This window comes from Oncorhynchus clarkii, chromosome 26 (genome assembly GCF_045791955.1).
Source record: "Oncorhynchus clarkii lewisi isolate Uvic-CL-2024 chromosome 26, UVic_Ocla_1.0, whole genome shotgun sequence".
In the NCBI taxonomy this organism is placed as follows: domain Eukaryota; kingdom Metazoa; phylum Chordata; class Actinopteri; order Salmoniformes; family Salmonidae; genus Oncorhynchus; species Oncorhynchus clarkii.
This window is the reverse complement of record NC_092172.1, coordinates 46,064,947-46,079,179: the sequence shown is the minus strand read 5'-3', so window position 1 is coordinate 46,079,179 and position 14,233 is coordinate 46,064,947. Positions and strand designations below refer to the sequence as shown.

Sequence of the window (14,233 nt, the reverse complement as noted above, 5' to 3'; positions counted from 1 at the left end):
TTATAGTGACGGTGGGTGTGGACGGTGTTGCCTACCTAGAGACGTACTACAGTATCCTGAACTTCCTTCATAGCAAACATTGCAGTGACAACTCAAAATGTCAAGTACTTTCTTCATGTCTGTTTGCCAGGATCAACATGTTGATTGTTATATAGGCCTCCTCTTTCACCAGCTGTATGTGTGACTAAATATGTAGATTTCACATTCTAATGTATACCCTACTAGCTAGGTCAATACTATCTAGCTTTGCAACGAACTGTGGCTTATCCTGGGCACAGTCTGTTTCCGCTCTCTTGCCAACTCCTCATTGAATGGTTATGCCGTTGCCTTGACGATGATAGCGATGGAATTGGCAAGAGCACAAAAATATCTGGGCCCAGGCTAGTAAAGTGTAGATCTGGGCCCAGGCTAGTAAAGTATAGATCAGGGCCCAGGCTAGTAAAGTATAGCTCTGGGCCCAGGCTAGTAAAGTGTAGATCTGGGCCCAGGCTAGTAAAGTGTAGATCTGGGCCCAGGCTAGTAAAGTGTAGATCTGGGCCCAGGCTAGTAAAGTGTAGATCTGGGCCCAGGCTAGTAAAGTGTAGATCTGGGCCCAGGCTAGTAAAGTGTAGATCTGGGCCCAGGCTAGTAAAGTACAGATCTGGGACCAGGCTAGTAAAGTATAGATCTGGGACCAGGCTAGTAAAGTATAGATCTGGGACCAGGCTAGTAAAGTATAGATCTGGGCCCAGGCTAGTAAAGTATAGATCAGGGCCCAGGCTAGTAAAGTATAGATCAGGGCCCAGGCTAGTAAAGTATAGATCAGGGCCCAGGCTAGTAAAGTATAGATCAGGGCCCAGGCTAGTAAAGTATAGATCAGGGCCCAGGCTAGTAAAGTATAGATCAGGGCCCAGGCTAGTAAAGTATAGATCTGGGACCAGGCTAGTAAAGTACAGATCTGGGACCAGGCTAGTAAAGTACAGATCTGGGACCAGGCTAGTAAAGTAAAGCATATGGCTAATAGAAAAGTTGCCACTTCACTCAAGAGATCCACACTGAGAGAAAGGCATCAACTGGAAACTGGTTGATGCCTTAGTTCCTGACCAGATCATACCATCTTGATTTACCAGTCCGCCCAGTCCTGTATGCATTACATTGTTGGGAAGACAGATTAGTTAGACATTAGACCACACTGTGTCCAGCAGGAAACAACTGGGATTAATGCATGTTTGTTCATGTCTATGTCTGCATGTTGTACCCCCCCCCCCCCCCCCCCCCCCCCATCCTCCTCCTCCCATATAATAATAATAGATTACTAATAAATGTAGACTAAACATATGGTTGTTGGTGTATGACAGCCCATTTATGCAATGCCAGATCAAAGTAAATATGTTAGCTGTGTGTCCCCAGTCAGTGACTTTCTAGACTCACACCCAAGGCTCCTACACCATCTCGATATCATTACAGGTATGTTTACAAAACATATTTTTTTTCTCGTTAGCATCATATCCCCAAAGACTGGTTATAGCTAGTTAGCTAGTTAGCGTTAGGGCTTGTTTGTTTGAATTAAAATGCTGATAGCTAACCTAGCCGCATTAGCATTGCTTGCTCTGTATAGGTTAGCGACGCTTTAAAACTGTCATTCCAGCCTCTTCTGTGCGTTTCACTTACCTCCCCAAATGCCAATCTTCAACTGGGACTTGTCGAGGTTTTCCACATAGTCTCCGATGAACCTGTTCAGGAGATCACTGACCATAGATTCAAACACCATTGTTGAACTTCGTGGCTAGCACTACTACCCTTGTTGATGTGGGTAAATGCCGAGATTATCCCGTGATCTCCTTCTGCTGTGTGAAACGCCTTTCCGTAGCACGAGATGACAAGAGCTTAATATGAAAGTGATTCGCTCTGCGATCGACTAGTAACCTAGGTAATCGACTAGTAATGCCTGTATACTGTGACAGCCGGTGGTGTCAAATTATGTGATCTTGAAGAAACTGTATATGCAAATAACACAAGTGTGATCATGCTAAAAAATAATATTGTGGCCAGAATTAAATAATTGAATGACTTTTAAACATGAGGGAATGTAGTCTTTTGGAACATATCGATTAACTATATTTGGTAGTGTCATGTTTGACAAGGTTATTAACCATTTGTGTTTAGCCTTCTCATCATAGGGCAATGTAATTGTAATGTATTTGTTAAATAAAAGCTTTTCCAATTAATTAAATGTATATTATAAAATGTAATGCTCTCAAAGATGATTTACTATAGGTTTTAAAGCAGGTCCAATTCATTCTTCTTTTTCCTTTAAATACATTTCCCCATTCATGTTGTCATGTATTTCAATGGTTTAAAATTAGGAAATTATTATAATTATTTGTGTGTTGTATGGAGAGGGGGGGGGGGGGGGAACAAATTATGTCACTGCACATTCCTACATTGCTGGCGCCTGACAGATCGTACAACGTCTGGATAGGTATTTTACTCATCGGCAAACCACGTCACATGTCCTAGCAATCTGTCAGTCGACGAGACACAGTCGATGACGTAGCAGGCAGCCAGTGGTTGATGCGTCAACGTCTGAGAAAGGTATAAAACACAATAAGCAACCTCTTCAAAAATCAAACGCCCGCCCAACATTGTATTGTTTCCATTTATGGACCAAATCTAAATCATGAATTCAATTTCTAAATCCTTCCTTGTGTCGATGTAGGCTGTTGTGTAGACGATTGCAGCTGTTGAAATAGACCAGTGGAGGCTGCTGAGGGGAGGACGGCTCATAAAACGTCTGGAACGGAGCAAATGGAATGACACCAAACACATGGAAACCATGGACACCAAACACATGGAAACCATGGAAACCAAACACTGATTCCGCTCCGCCCCACTGATTCCGCTCCAGCCATTACCACGAGCCCGTCCTCCCCAATTAAGGTGCCACCAACCTCCTGTGAAATAAACTGTCTCTGAATACAGTCACACTTTAGTAGGATAAGACTCAAAACAACCAGATAGTTTTTTTTTTTTACATTGATTTAATAAATATGTAGCAGTATATATACATTATATATAGTCGGCAGGGTAGCCTAGTGGTTAGAGCGTTGGACTAGTAACCGGAAGGTTGCAAGTTCAAACCCCTGAGCTGACAAGGTACAAATCTGTCGTTAACCCACTGTTCCTAGGCCATCTTTGAAAATAAGAATTTGTTCTTAACTGACTTGCCTAGTAAAATAAATAAATAAAACATTTCTACATTGATAATAAACTTTTCAGCAAAATCTCACAGTCTCCCAAAATATAGTCTCTTTTCATGGAGGACATTTTGTTGACAACTTTGAACCGCAGCGACCGGCAGCAGATATCTTCCTGTGAGATACCATAGAAGAAGAAATCCTCGTTGAAGAGGGGGTTCCTGCTCCTCTTAATCACCGCGCTGCGTTGCTTCTGAATCTTCCCCGGTATCAGACAGATACCGATGCTGCAGTTGATGCTCTTAGGATCCACAGCGATAGCATACAGTCCCTCAGCACTGATCAACCTCACTCTGAGTCTCTGGTTGTCTAGGCTGTACTCTGCTGAGAGCCGTAGTGCCCCCTCTCTACTTACAGGAGCTAGACTCTCCTTCATGACCCTCTCTCTGTGGAGGACGAGGTCTATGGGGAAGATGGCAGGGGGAGCCAGGGTGAAGGCACTGGGAAGGGGTTCTACTAATCCAGCATCAGAGGCTCTCCGGATGATATTGGGGCTGTTGTCCGTGGAGCTGCCTTCATCCGTGGACAGAGAGTTGTTTCTGGAGAGCACAGCTTTTCTCATAGTCCGGGACAGCAGTCTGTCGTGGCTCAGGGCTTTGAGCAGGGAGGACTTGGGAGGCGGCCTGGCCAGGAGAGGGGAGCTGAAGGGGGAAGACTCGGCGGAGGAGGTGTCACTGTCCAGGGTGCTCTGTCTCTGGAGAGCCACCAGCCTGGAGCCTCCCGGAGACAGCCTGCCGGAGGTCAGCTTGGTGAGGCTGAAGGAGGATGACGGGGAGTGGGGTAGAGATGAGGTTCTGGAGGAGTACATTTTGGAGCGGCCGCGAGGCCCGGGAGAGCCAGCGATCAGGGGGAGGGGGCAGGCGTTGGGGTGGCTGTGGAACAGAGACTCTTTCCTCCGGGTGTGGGGGCTCTCCAGGAGGGTACAGAAACCGTAGCAGGTCTGGGCCTTGGCCAGGTGGGGCAGGGAGAGAGCTGCTTGGCTCTGGGGGTCGGCGTTGGTACTCTCCTCATCACTGAAGCCCTGGTCGTATGGAGTCTCGTCCACGCTCTCTACCTGGATGAGGGTTGGATGAGTGTTGATGACGGGCTCTCTCACTGCTACCTCCCTCTCCGGGCTGCTGCCCTTCTCAGGTGAAAAGGACACCTTTCCAACAGGGCTAATTTTACTCCAGTCCACCGTCTTTAGCTCCTGCTGTGGTGAGATCTTTGGTGGGATACAGAACTCTGGGATTGTATTCGGAGTGATGATGTTAGGACACAGAGAGATCGTTTTCCTTCCTTTCTCCCGAGATGTTTTTTCTCCCAACATGATGTCTGAGATGCGGAGGCTGTACTCCACTATTGGCAACAGAAGGTTGTTTTTGGCCACTGAAACACGGATCTGTTCAGCGACCCACATTACATGAGCTTTGTCAGGATCACAGCTCTGGAGAAAGAGAAGGAAGAAAATTAACAGTAAGGACAGATCACAGGCAACTTTTCAAAAACCAAAAATTATAAGCAACAAAGGCTACAAAGTTTCAAAGCCAATAACTGCAAAGCCAATTCTCCCTCATCATGTAATGTAGTAATTAAATTCAGTTCCTCATTAAATTAAATGAATTGAAATAATAATACCTGTATCCTGGTACAGGGATAGTTGACCACAAAAGGTTTTTTACTGTAAAGGAAATGACCTTGAATGTAAGAGCACATTCAAACCTGGTCCATTGACTCCCTGCGGTTATTGTCAGTCACCTGTTGCACTATCAGTGTCAGTCTACTTACAGAGAGTGTCAGGCTCAGTGTCCCTCCTGTAGTATCCTCCTGTAGTATCCTCCTGTAGTATCTTACTGTAGGATCCTCCTGTAGGATCCTCCTGTAGTATCCTCCTGTAGTATCTTCCTGTAGTATCCTCCTGTAGTATCTTCCTGTAGGATCCTCCTGTAGTATCTTCCTGTAGGATCCTCCTGTAGTATCTTCCTGTAGGATCCTCCTGTAGTATCTTCCTGTAGTATCCTCCTGTAGTATCTTCCTGTAGGATCCTCCTGTAGTATCTTCCTGTAGGATCCTCCTGTTGTATCTTCCTGTAGTATCTTCCTGTAGTATCCTCCTGTAGTATTTTCCTGTAGGATCCTCCTGTAGTATCTTCCTGTAGGATCCTCCTGTAGTATCTTCCTGTAGTATCCTCCTGTTGTATCCTGTGTGTGTGATGCTATAGGAGACGGCCAAGCAGGTTAAATAGGGCTGTGGATCTGGGCAGCGGTCACTGCTGTTAAGAAGATCCTCCCTCTCTGTCCTGGTCATCCCTTCACAGACAGGCCAGCCCAGCAGGCTGTTCACATGGAAACACACGGCAACCAACGCCACGATACTGCACCCTGGGGTCAGCACATGGGATATCAGCTGGACCATGAACAGACACGCACCAGAGACATGGGAGAGACCACAGTCAGACCAGACACACCACAGAGACATGGGAGAGACCACAGTCAGACCAGACACACCACAGAGACCACAGTCAGACCAGACACACCACAGAGACCACAGCCAGACCAGACACACCACAGAGACCACAGTCAGACCAGACACACCACAGAGACATGGGAGAGACCACAGCCAGACCAGACACACCACAGAGACCACAGTCAGACCAGACACACCACAGAGACATGGGAGAGACCACAGCCAGACCAGACATCTTGACCATGTTCTGTTGTAATCTCCACCCGGCACAGCCAGAAGAGGACTGGCCACCCCACATAGCCTGGTTCCTCTCTAGGTTTCTTCCTAGGTTTTGGCCTTTCTAGGGAGTTTTTCCTAGCCACCGTGCTTCTACACCTGCATTGCTTGCTGTTTGGGGTTTTAGGCTGGGTTTCTGTACAGCACTTTGAGATATCAGCTGATGTACGAAGGGCTATATAAATAAATTTGATTTGATTTGATTTGACCAGACACACCACAGAAACCACAGCCAGACCAGACACACCACAGATACCACAGCCAGACCAGACACACCACAGAGACCACAGCCAGACCAGACACACCACAGAGACCACAGCCAGACCAGACACACCACAGAGACATGGGAGACACCACAGCCAGACCAGACACACCACAGAGACCACAGTCAGACCAGACACACCACAAAGACATGGGAGAGACCACAGCCAGACCAGACACACCACAGAGACATGGGAGACACCACAGCCAGACCAGACACACCACAGAGACCACAGCCAGACCAGACACACCACAGAGACCACAGCCAGACCAGACACACCACAGAGACATGGGAGACACCACAGCCAGACCAGACACACCACAGAGACCTCAGCCAGACCAGACACACCACAGAGACCACAGCCAGACTAGACACACCACAGGGACCACAGCCAGACTAGACACACCACAGAGACCACAGCCAGACTAGACACACCACAGAGACCGCAGCCAGACCAGACACACCACAGAGACATGGGAGACACCACAGCCAGACCAGACACACCACAGAGACCACAGCCAGACCAGACACATCACAGAGACCACAGCCAGACCAGACACACCACAGAGACACGGGAGAGACCACAGCCACACCAGACACACCACAGAGACCACAGCCAGACCAGACACACCACAGAGACATGGGAGACCACAGCCAGACCAGACACACCACAGAGACACCACAGAGACCACAGCCAGACCAGACACACCACAGAGACCACAGCCAGACCAGACGCACCACAGAGACCACAGCCAGACCAGACACACCACAGAGACTCCACAGAGACCACATCCAGACCAGACACACCACAGAGACCACAGTCAGACCAGACACAGCACAGAGACCACAGCCAGACCAAACACACCACAGAGACTCCACCAAGACTATAGCCAGACCAGACACACCACAGAGACCACAGCCAGACCAGACACACCACAGAGACCACAGCCAGAGCAGACACACCACAGAGACATGGGAGACACCACAGTCAGACCAGACACACCACAGACACACCACCGTTGACGTTGAGAAATGTGTAGGGAGGGTGACCACAACAATGTGTGTGTAAAGTAGAGGTTAAGAAGCACATGAACGTGATATGGATCTATCCAGGGGGTTCCACTGGTGTAAAGTAGAGGTTAAGAACCACATGAACGTGATATGGATCTATCCAGGGGGTGTAAAGTAGAGGTTAAGAACCACATGAACGTGATATGGATCTATCCAGGGGGTTCCACTGGTGTAAAGTAGAGGTTAAGAACCACATGAACGTGATATGGATCTATCCAGGGGGTGTAAAGTAGAGGTTAAGAAGCACATGAATGTGATACGGATCTATCCAGGGGGTGTAAAGTAGAGGTTAAGAAGCACATGAATGTGATACGGATCTATCCAGGGGGTGTAAAGTAGAGGTTAAGAACCACATGAACGTGATATGGATCTATCCAGGGGGTGTAAAGTAGAGGTTAAGAAGCACATGAATGTGATACGGATCTATCCAGGGGAGTGGGACGGGTGTGAAGTAGAGGTTAAGAAGCACATGAATGTGATACGGATCTGTCCAGGGGAGTGTAAAGTAGAGGTTAAGAAGCACATGAATGTGATACGGATCTATCCAGGGGGTTCCACGGCTGTAAAGTAGAGGTTAAGAACCACATGAACGTGATATGAATCTATCCAGGGGGTGTAAAGTAGAGGTTAAGAAGCACATGAATGTGATACGGATCTATCCAGGGGGTGTAAAGTAGAGGTTAAGAAACACATGAATGTGATATGGATCTGTCCAGGGGAGTGGGACGGGACCTTAATGGGGCTGTTATATACGGATCCGTAGCTTTGGGCCAATAGCTAAAGACTAGATATAGAATGATCTGTTTTGATTTTGACAATTCATTTCTGATGGCAGAATTCTGGACAATATTTCTGTCAATAGGCTCATAGACAGCCTCTAGACAGGGAAATGTCATAACCCTCATAGTTCCAGAATGGTTGGATAATGGCAGCCATTTTGGTCAGGGAGAAATCCTTACCAGTCTAATTGTAATGAATGGCATTAGATACAGAGGTGATGCATGTCCTGCTTTTACTCAAGGAGGAGAATAAAAGTAAGGCATGTGATATATCAGAAACTGTGTAATAGAAATAATGTCATATAATTATAAATCATTTATACAGTTTTTTTGTTGTTGGTATAAATAGCCTCTATATAGCCTAAATATGTAAACAGACCATAAATGTCTCAATGTTTGTTCTCTTGGAAAGCTGTGAGGGTTACAATATGATAAAATATTCGTACTGGTTGCTTTTACAAGTTGTCTAAGTGCAATCGTCACATTATTTCAGCCGGTGTATGGCTGTGGAATGTCTGCATTCTTTGTAAGGAATGTTGGCATATTGACAGTTAACTTGATAAAGTTAATAGAATCATCCCAACTTAAAACTGGGTCATGGCTAGAAGAGATCCAGCTTTTGTCAAATTAAAGTCAGATTAGTCTTTTTTGGTATCAGGGTTAGGATAATTAACGTATCAGGTTAGGAGAATTAACATATCAGGTTAGGAGAATTAACATATCAGGTTAGGAGAATTAACATATCAGGTTAGGAGAATTAACATATCAGGTTAGGAGAATTAACATATCAGGTTAGGAGAATTAACGTATCAGGTTAGGAGAATTAACATATCAGGTTAGGAGAATTAACGTATCAGGTTAGGAGAATTAACGTATCAGGTTAGGAGAATTAACGTAGCAGGTTAGGAGAATTAACGTATCAGGTTAGGAGAATTAACGTATCAGGTTAGGAGAATTAACATATCAGGTTAGGAGAATTAACATATCAGGTTAGGAGAATTAACGTATCAGGTTAGGAGAATTAACGTATCAGGTTAGGAGAATTAAAGTATCAGGTTAGGAGAATTAACGTATCAGGTTAGGAGAATTAACGTATCAGGTTAGGATAATTAACGTATCAGGTTAGGAGAATTAACGTATCAGGTTAGGAGAATTAACATATCAGGTTAGGAGAATTAACGTATCAGGTTAGGAGAATTAACGTATCAGGTTAGGAGAATTAACGTATCAGGTTAGGAGAATTAACGTATCAGGTTAGGAGAATTAACATATCAGGTTAGGAGAATTAACGTATCAGGTTAGGAGAATTAACGTATCAGTTTAGGAAAATTAACATATCAGGTTAGGAGAATTAACATATCAGGTTAGGAGAATTAACGTATCAGGTTAGGAGAATTAACGTATCAGGTTAGGAGAATTAACGTATCAGGTTAGGAGAATTAACGTATCAGGTTAGGAGAATTAACGTATCAGGTTAGGAGAATTAACGTATCAGGTTAGGATAATTAACGTATCAGGTTAGGTGAATTAACGTATCAGGTTAGGAAAATTAACGTATCAGGTTAGGATAATTAACGTATCAGGTTAGGAGAATTAACGTATCAGGTTAGGAAAATTAACGTATCAGGTTAGAAGAATTAACGTATCAGGTTAGGAGAATTAACGTATCAGGTTAGGAAAATTAACGTATCAGGTTAGGAGAATTTAGGCTGCAGGTTAGGATAATTAACGTATCAGGTTAGGAGAATTAACGTATCAGGTTAGGAGAATTAACGTATCAGGTTAGGAAAATTAACGTATCAGGTTAGGAGAATTAACGTATCAGGTTAGGAGAATTAACGTATCAGGTTAGGAGAATTAACGTATCAGGTTAGGAAAATTAACGTATCAGGTTAGGAAAATTAACGTATCAGGTTAGGAAAATTAACGTATCAGGTTAGGAAAATTAACGTATCAGGTTAGGAGAATTAATGTATCAGTTTAGGATAATTAGCGTATCAGCTTAGGATAATTAACGTATCAGGTTAGGAGAATTAACGTATCAGGTTAGGATAATTAACGTATCAGGTTAGGATAATTAACGTATCAGGTTAGGAGAATTAACGTATCAGGTTAGGAGAATTAACGTATCAGGTTAGGAGAATTAACGTATCAGGTTAGGAGAATTAACGTATCAGTTTAGGATAATAAACGTATCCGGTTAGGAGAATTAACGTAGCAGGTTAGGAGAATTAACGTATCAGGTTAGGAGAATTAACGTATCAGGTTAGGAGAATTAACGTATCAGGTTAGGATAATTAACGTATCAGTTTAGGATAATTAACGTATCAGGTTAGGAGAATTAACGTATCAGGGTTAGAAGAATTAACGTAGCAGGTTAGGAGAATTAACGTATCAGGTTAGGAGAATTAACGTATCAGGTTAGGAGAATTAACGTATCAGGTTAGGATAATTAACGTATCAGGTTAGGAGAATTAACGTATCAGGTTAGGAGAATTAACGTATCAGGGTTAGGAGAATTAACGTAGCAGGTTAGGAGAATTAACGTATCAGGTTAGGAGAATTAACGTATCAGGTTAGGAGAATTAACATATCAGGTTAGGAGAATTAACGTATCAGGTTAGGAGAATTAACGTATCAGGTTAGGATAATTAACGTATCAGGTTAGGAGAATTAACGTATCAGGTTAGGAGAATTAACGTATCAGGGTTAGGAGAATTAACGTAGCAGGTTAGGAGAATTAACGTATCAGGTTAGGAGAATTAACGTATCAGGTTAGGAGAATTAACATATCAGGTTAGGAGAATTAACGTATCAGGTTAGGAGAATTAACGTATCAGGTTAGGAGAATTAACATATCAGGTTAGGAGAATTAACGTATCAGGTTAGGAGAATTAACGTATCATGTTAGGAGAATTAACGTATCAGGTTAGGAGAATTAACGTATCAGGTTAGGAGAATTAACGTATCAGGTTAGGAGAATTAACGTATCAGGTTAGGATAATTAACGCATCAGGTTAGGATAATTAACGTATCAGGTTAGGAGAATTAACGTATCAGGTTAGGAGAATTGACGTATCAGGTTAGGAGAATTAACGTAGCAGGGTTAGGAGAATTAACGTATCAGGTTAGGAGAATTAACGTATCAGGTTAGGAAAATTAACGTATCAGGTTAGGAAAATTAACGTATCAGTTTAGGAGAATTAACGTATCAGGTTAGGAGAATTTAGGCTGCAGGTTAGGAGAATTAACGTATCAGGTTAGGAGAATTAACGTATCAGGTTAGGAGAATTAACGTATCAGGTTAGGAGAATTAACGTAGCAGGTTAGGAGAATTAACGTAGCAGGTTAGGAGAATTAACGTATCAGGTTAGGAGAATTTAGGCTGCAGGTTAGGAGAATTAACGTATCAGGTTAGGAGAATTTAGGCTGCAGGTTAGGAGAATTAACGTATCAGGTTAGGATAATTAGGTTAAAGTTAGGAAAATGGTTAGGGTAAGCTTAAATGCAACAACAAAAATATATATTTTTGACGATCATTTGAGAAAAGCTGAATCCCTTCTAGCCATGAGCCTAAAAGTGTCTAGCTAGCTAGCTAATAAACATACAGATAAGTGTCTAGCTAGCTCGCTAATAAACTGTGCAGATAAGTGTCTAGCTAGCTAGCTAATAAACTGTGCAGATAAGTGTCTAGCTAGCTAGCTAATAAACTGTGCAGATAAGTGTCTAGTTAGCTATCTAATAAACATACAGATAAGTGTCTAGCTAGCTAGCTAATAAACTGTGCAGAAAATCTGAAAATTCATTGTTTGACTAAATATCTTATCACAGCATTGGCTGACCATGGTTGACCAACCTCTTTACCAAAATGTCTGACCTTCTATACTGTCATGAGATAGTCAATGTCCATTCTATTGTTCTAATGCCTAATTCTATGGTTTCAGGGAGCCATTTTGGCTCAAGAGCTCTGTAAAGTTATGTATCGCCTGTTTAAGACTATGATTTCTGTCCATTTCAGGGACCCATTTTGGCTCAAGAGCTCTGTGGAGTTATGTATGGCCTGTTTAAGACTTATTGGAAGGTACAACAAAATATAAAGATGGATAAAGGAACAGGATAGATATCCCAAAACATCAGCAATAACTTTTAAACAACAATCATGATGTTTAATGTTCAATTTACCTGAATTTTACAGACTTCTACCCTCTAGTGGTTACTTCATTAACTTCCTGTCTTGGCACAAAACTTGTACTTCTAATATTGTCCAAGAGATGGCGGTATTTACTTCCTTTCAGAGGAAAGGTCCTGGGTAGGGAGGTTTTGATCCTCATTTCTGTCCATAAAGAAGAGGTCCTTTAGACTAGAACATCTCATTATAGATACTATTATAGAGTCATGGAGAGTCACAGTCTAGTGATGCATATAAACTATAAAAACACACACACACACTCACACTCCTGCTGTCCTGCTGCTGTCCCCTTCAGAAAAGAAACAAACCAGAATGACAAACATCAGCGGGTGGCCACAGCGTGTTACCGATCACCTGCTGGGTGTTAGGGTCTGTATCTTCCACCGTCTAGTGTCTGTATCTTCCACCGTCTAGTGTCTGTATGTGGCTAGGGGAGGGAGGGTTCTATAGTGGTATGTGGCTAGGGGGAGGGTTCTATAGTGGTATGTGGCTAGGGGGGGAGGGTTCTAAAGTGGTATGTGGCTAGGGGGAGGGTTCTAAAGTGGTATGTGGCTAGGGAGGGTTCTATAGTGGTATGTGGCTAGGGGGAGGGTTCTATAGTGGTATGTGGCTAGGGGGGGAGGGTTCTAAAGTGGTATGTGGCTAGGGGGAGGGTTCTAAAGTGGTATGTGGCTAGGGGGGGTTCTATAGTGGTATGTGGCTAGGGGGAGGGTTCTAAAGTGGTATGTGGCTAGAGGGGGTTCTATAGTTGTATGTGGCTAGGGGGGGAGGGTTCTAAAGTGGTATGTGGCTAGGGGGAGGGTTCTATAGTGGTATGTGGCTAGGGGGGGAGGGTTCTAAAGTGGTATGTGGCTAGGGGGGGGTTCTAAAGTGGTATGTGGCTAGGGGGGGTTCTAAAGTGGTATGTGGCTAGGGGGGGGTTCTAAAGTGGTATGTGGCTAGGGGGGGTTCTATAGTGGTATGTGGCTAGGGGGGGTTCTAAAGTGGTATGTGGCTAGGCGGGGTTCTATAGTGGTATGTGGCTAGGGGGGGTTCTAAAGTGGTATGTGGCTAGGGGGGGTTCTAAAGTGGTATGTGGCTAGGCGGGGAGGGTTCTATAGTGGTATGTGGCTAGGGGGGAGGGTTCTATAGTAGTTTGTGGCTAGGGGGGAGGGTTCTATAGTGGTATGTGGCTAGGGGGGGAGGGTTCTAAAGTGGAATGTGGCTAGGGGGGAGGGTTCTATAGTGGTATGTGGCTAGGGGGGAGGGTTCTAAAGTGGTATGTGGCTAGGGGGGGAGGGTTCTAAAGTGGTATGTGGCTAGAGGGGGTTCTATAGTGGTATGTGGCTAGGGGGGGTTCTATAGTGGTATGTGGCTAGGGGGGTTTCTATAGTGGTATGTGGCTAGGGGGGGGTTCTACAGTGGTATGTGGCTGGGGGGGGTCTAAAGTGGTATGTGGCTAGGGGCGAGGGTTCTAAAGTGGTATGTGGCTAGGGGGGGTTCTATAGTGGTATGTGGCTAGGGGGGGAAAGGTTCTACAATGGTATGTGGCTATGGGGGTTCTATAGTGGTATGTGGCTAGGGGGGGGGGGGTTCTATAGTGGTATGTGGCTAGGGGGGGGTTCTATAGTGGTATGTGGCTAGGGGGGGTTCTATAGTGGTATGTGGCTGGGGGGGTTCTATAGTAGTATGTGGCTATGGGGGTTCTATAGTGGTATGTGGCTAGGGGGGGGGGGGGGGGGTTCTATAGTGGTATGTGGCTAGGGGGGGGTTCTATAGTGGTATGTGGCTGGGGGGGTTCTATAGTGGTATGTGGCTATGGGCGGGGATTCTATAGTGGTATGTGGCTGGGGGGGTTCTATAGTGGTATGTGGATAGCGGGGGTTCTATAGTGGTATGTGGATAGCGGGGGTTCTATAGTAGTATGTGGCTAGGGGGGGTTCTATAGTGGTATGTGGCTAGGGGGGGTTCTATAGTGGTATGTGGCTAGGGGGGG

At 44.6% G+C, this 14,233-nt stretch overlaps 2 protein-coding genes across 2 annotated transcripts in view; both read right to left on the bottom strand.

The window, feature by feature from the left end:
• Positions 1-1,840, bottom strand: part of LOC139385252 (vacuolar protein sorting 13 homolog C) — a 204,483-nt gene extending 202,643 nt beyond the window's left edge. Inside the window, exon 1 of the mRNA XM_071130409.1 lies at positions 1,651-1,840. Coding sequence (XP_070986510.1) covers positions 1,651-1,750 — 100 coding nt within the window. The 5' untranslated portion in view covers positions 1,751-1,840. The remainder of the gene's footprint in view (positions 1-1,650) is intronic.
• Positions 1,841-3,234: 1,394 nt separating this feature from the next.
• Positions 3,235-5,078, bottom strand: LOC139385138 (C2 calcium-dependent domain-containing protein 4C-like). The gene is made up of 2 exons (XM_071130215.1): positions 5,004-5,078; positions 3,235-4,662 (listed from the first exon to the last, which is right to left on the bottom strand). Exon 2 carries the CDS (start codon positions 4,633-4,635, stop codon positions 3,235-3,237), a length of 1,401 nt encoding a protein of 466 aa, XP_070986316.1. The 5' UTR covers positions 4,636-4,662; positions 5,004-5,078.
• Positions 5,079-14,233: the final 9,155 nt, after the last annotated feature.

Bases quoted from the DNA above. Each gene is read 5' to 3' on its own strand.
- LOC139385138 (XM_071130215.1), bottom strand. From the start codon at position 4,635: ATGTGGGTCGCTGAACAGATCCGTGTTTCAGTGGCCAAAAACAACCTT.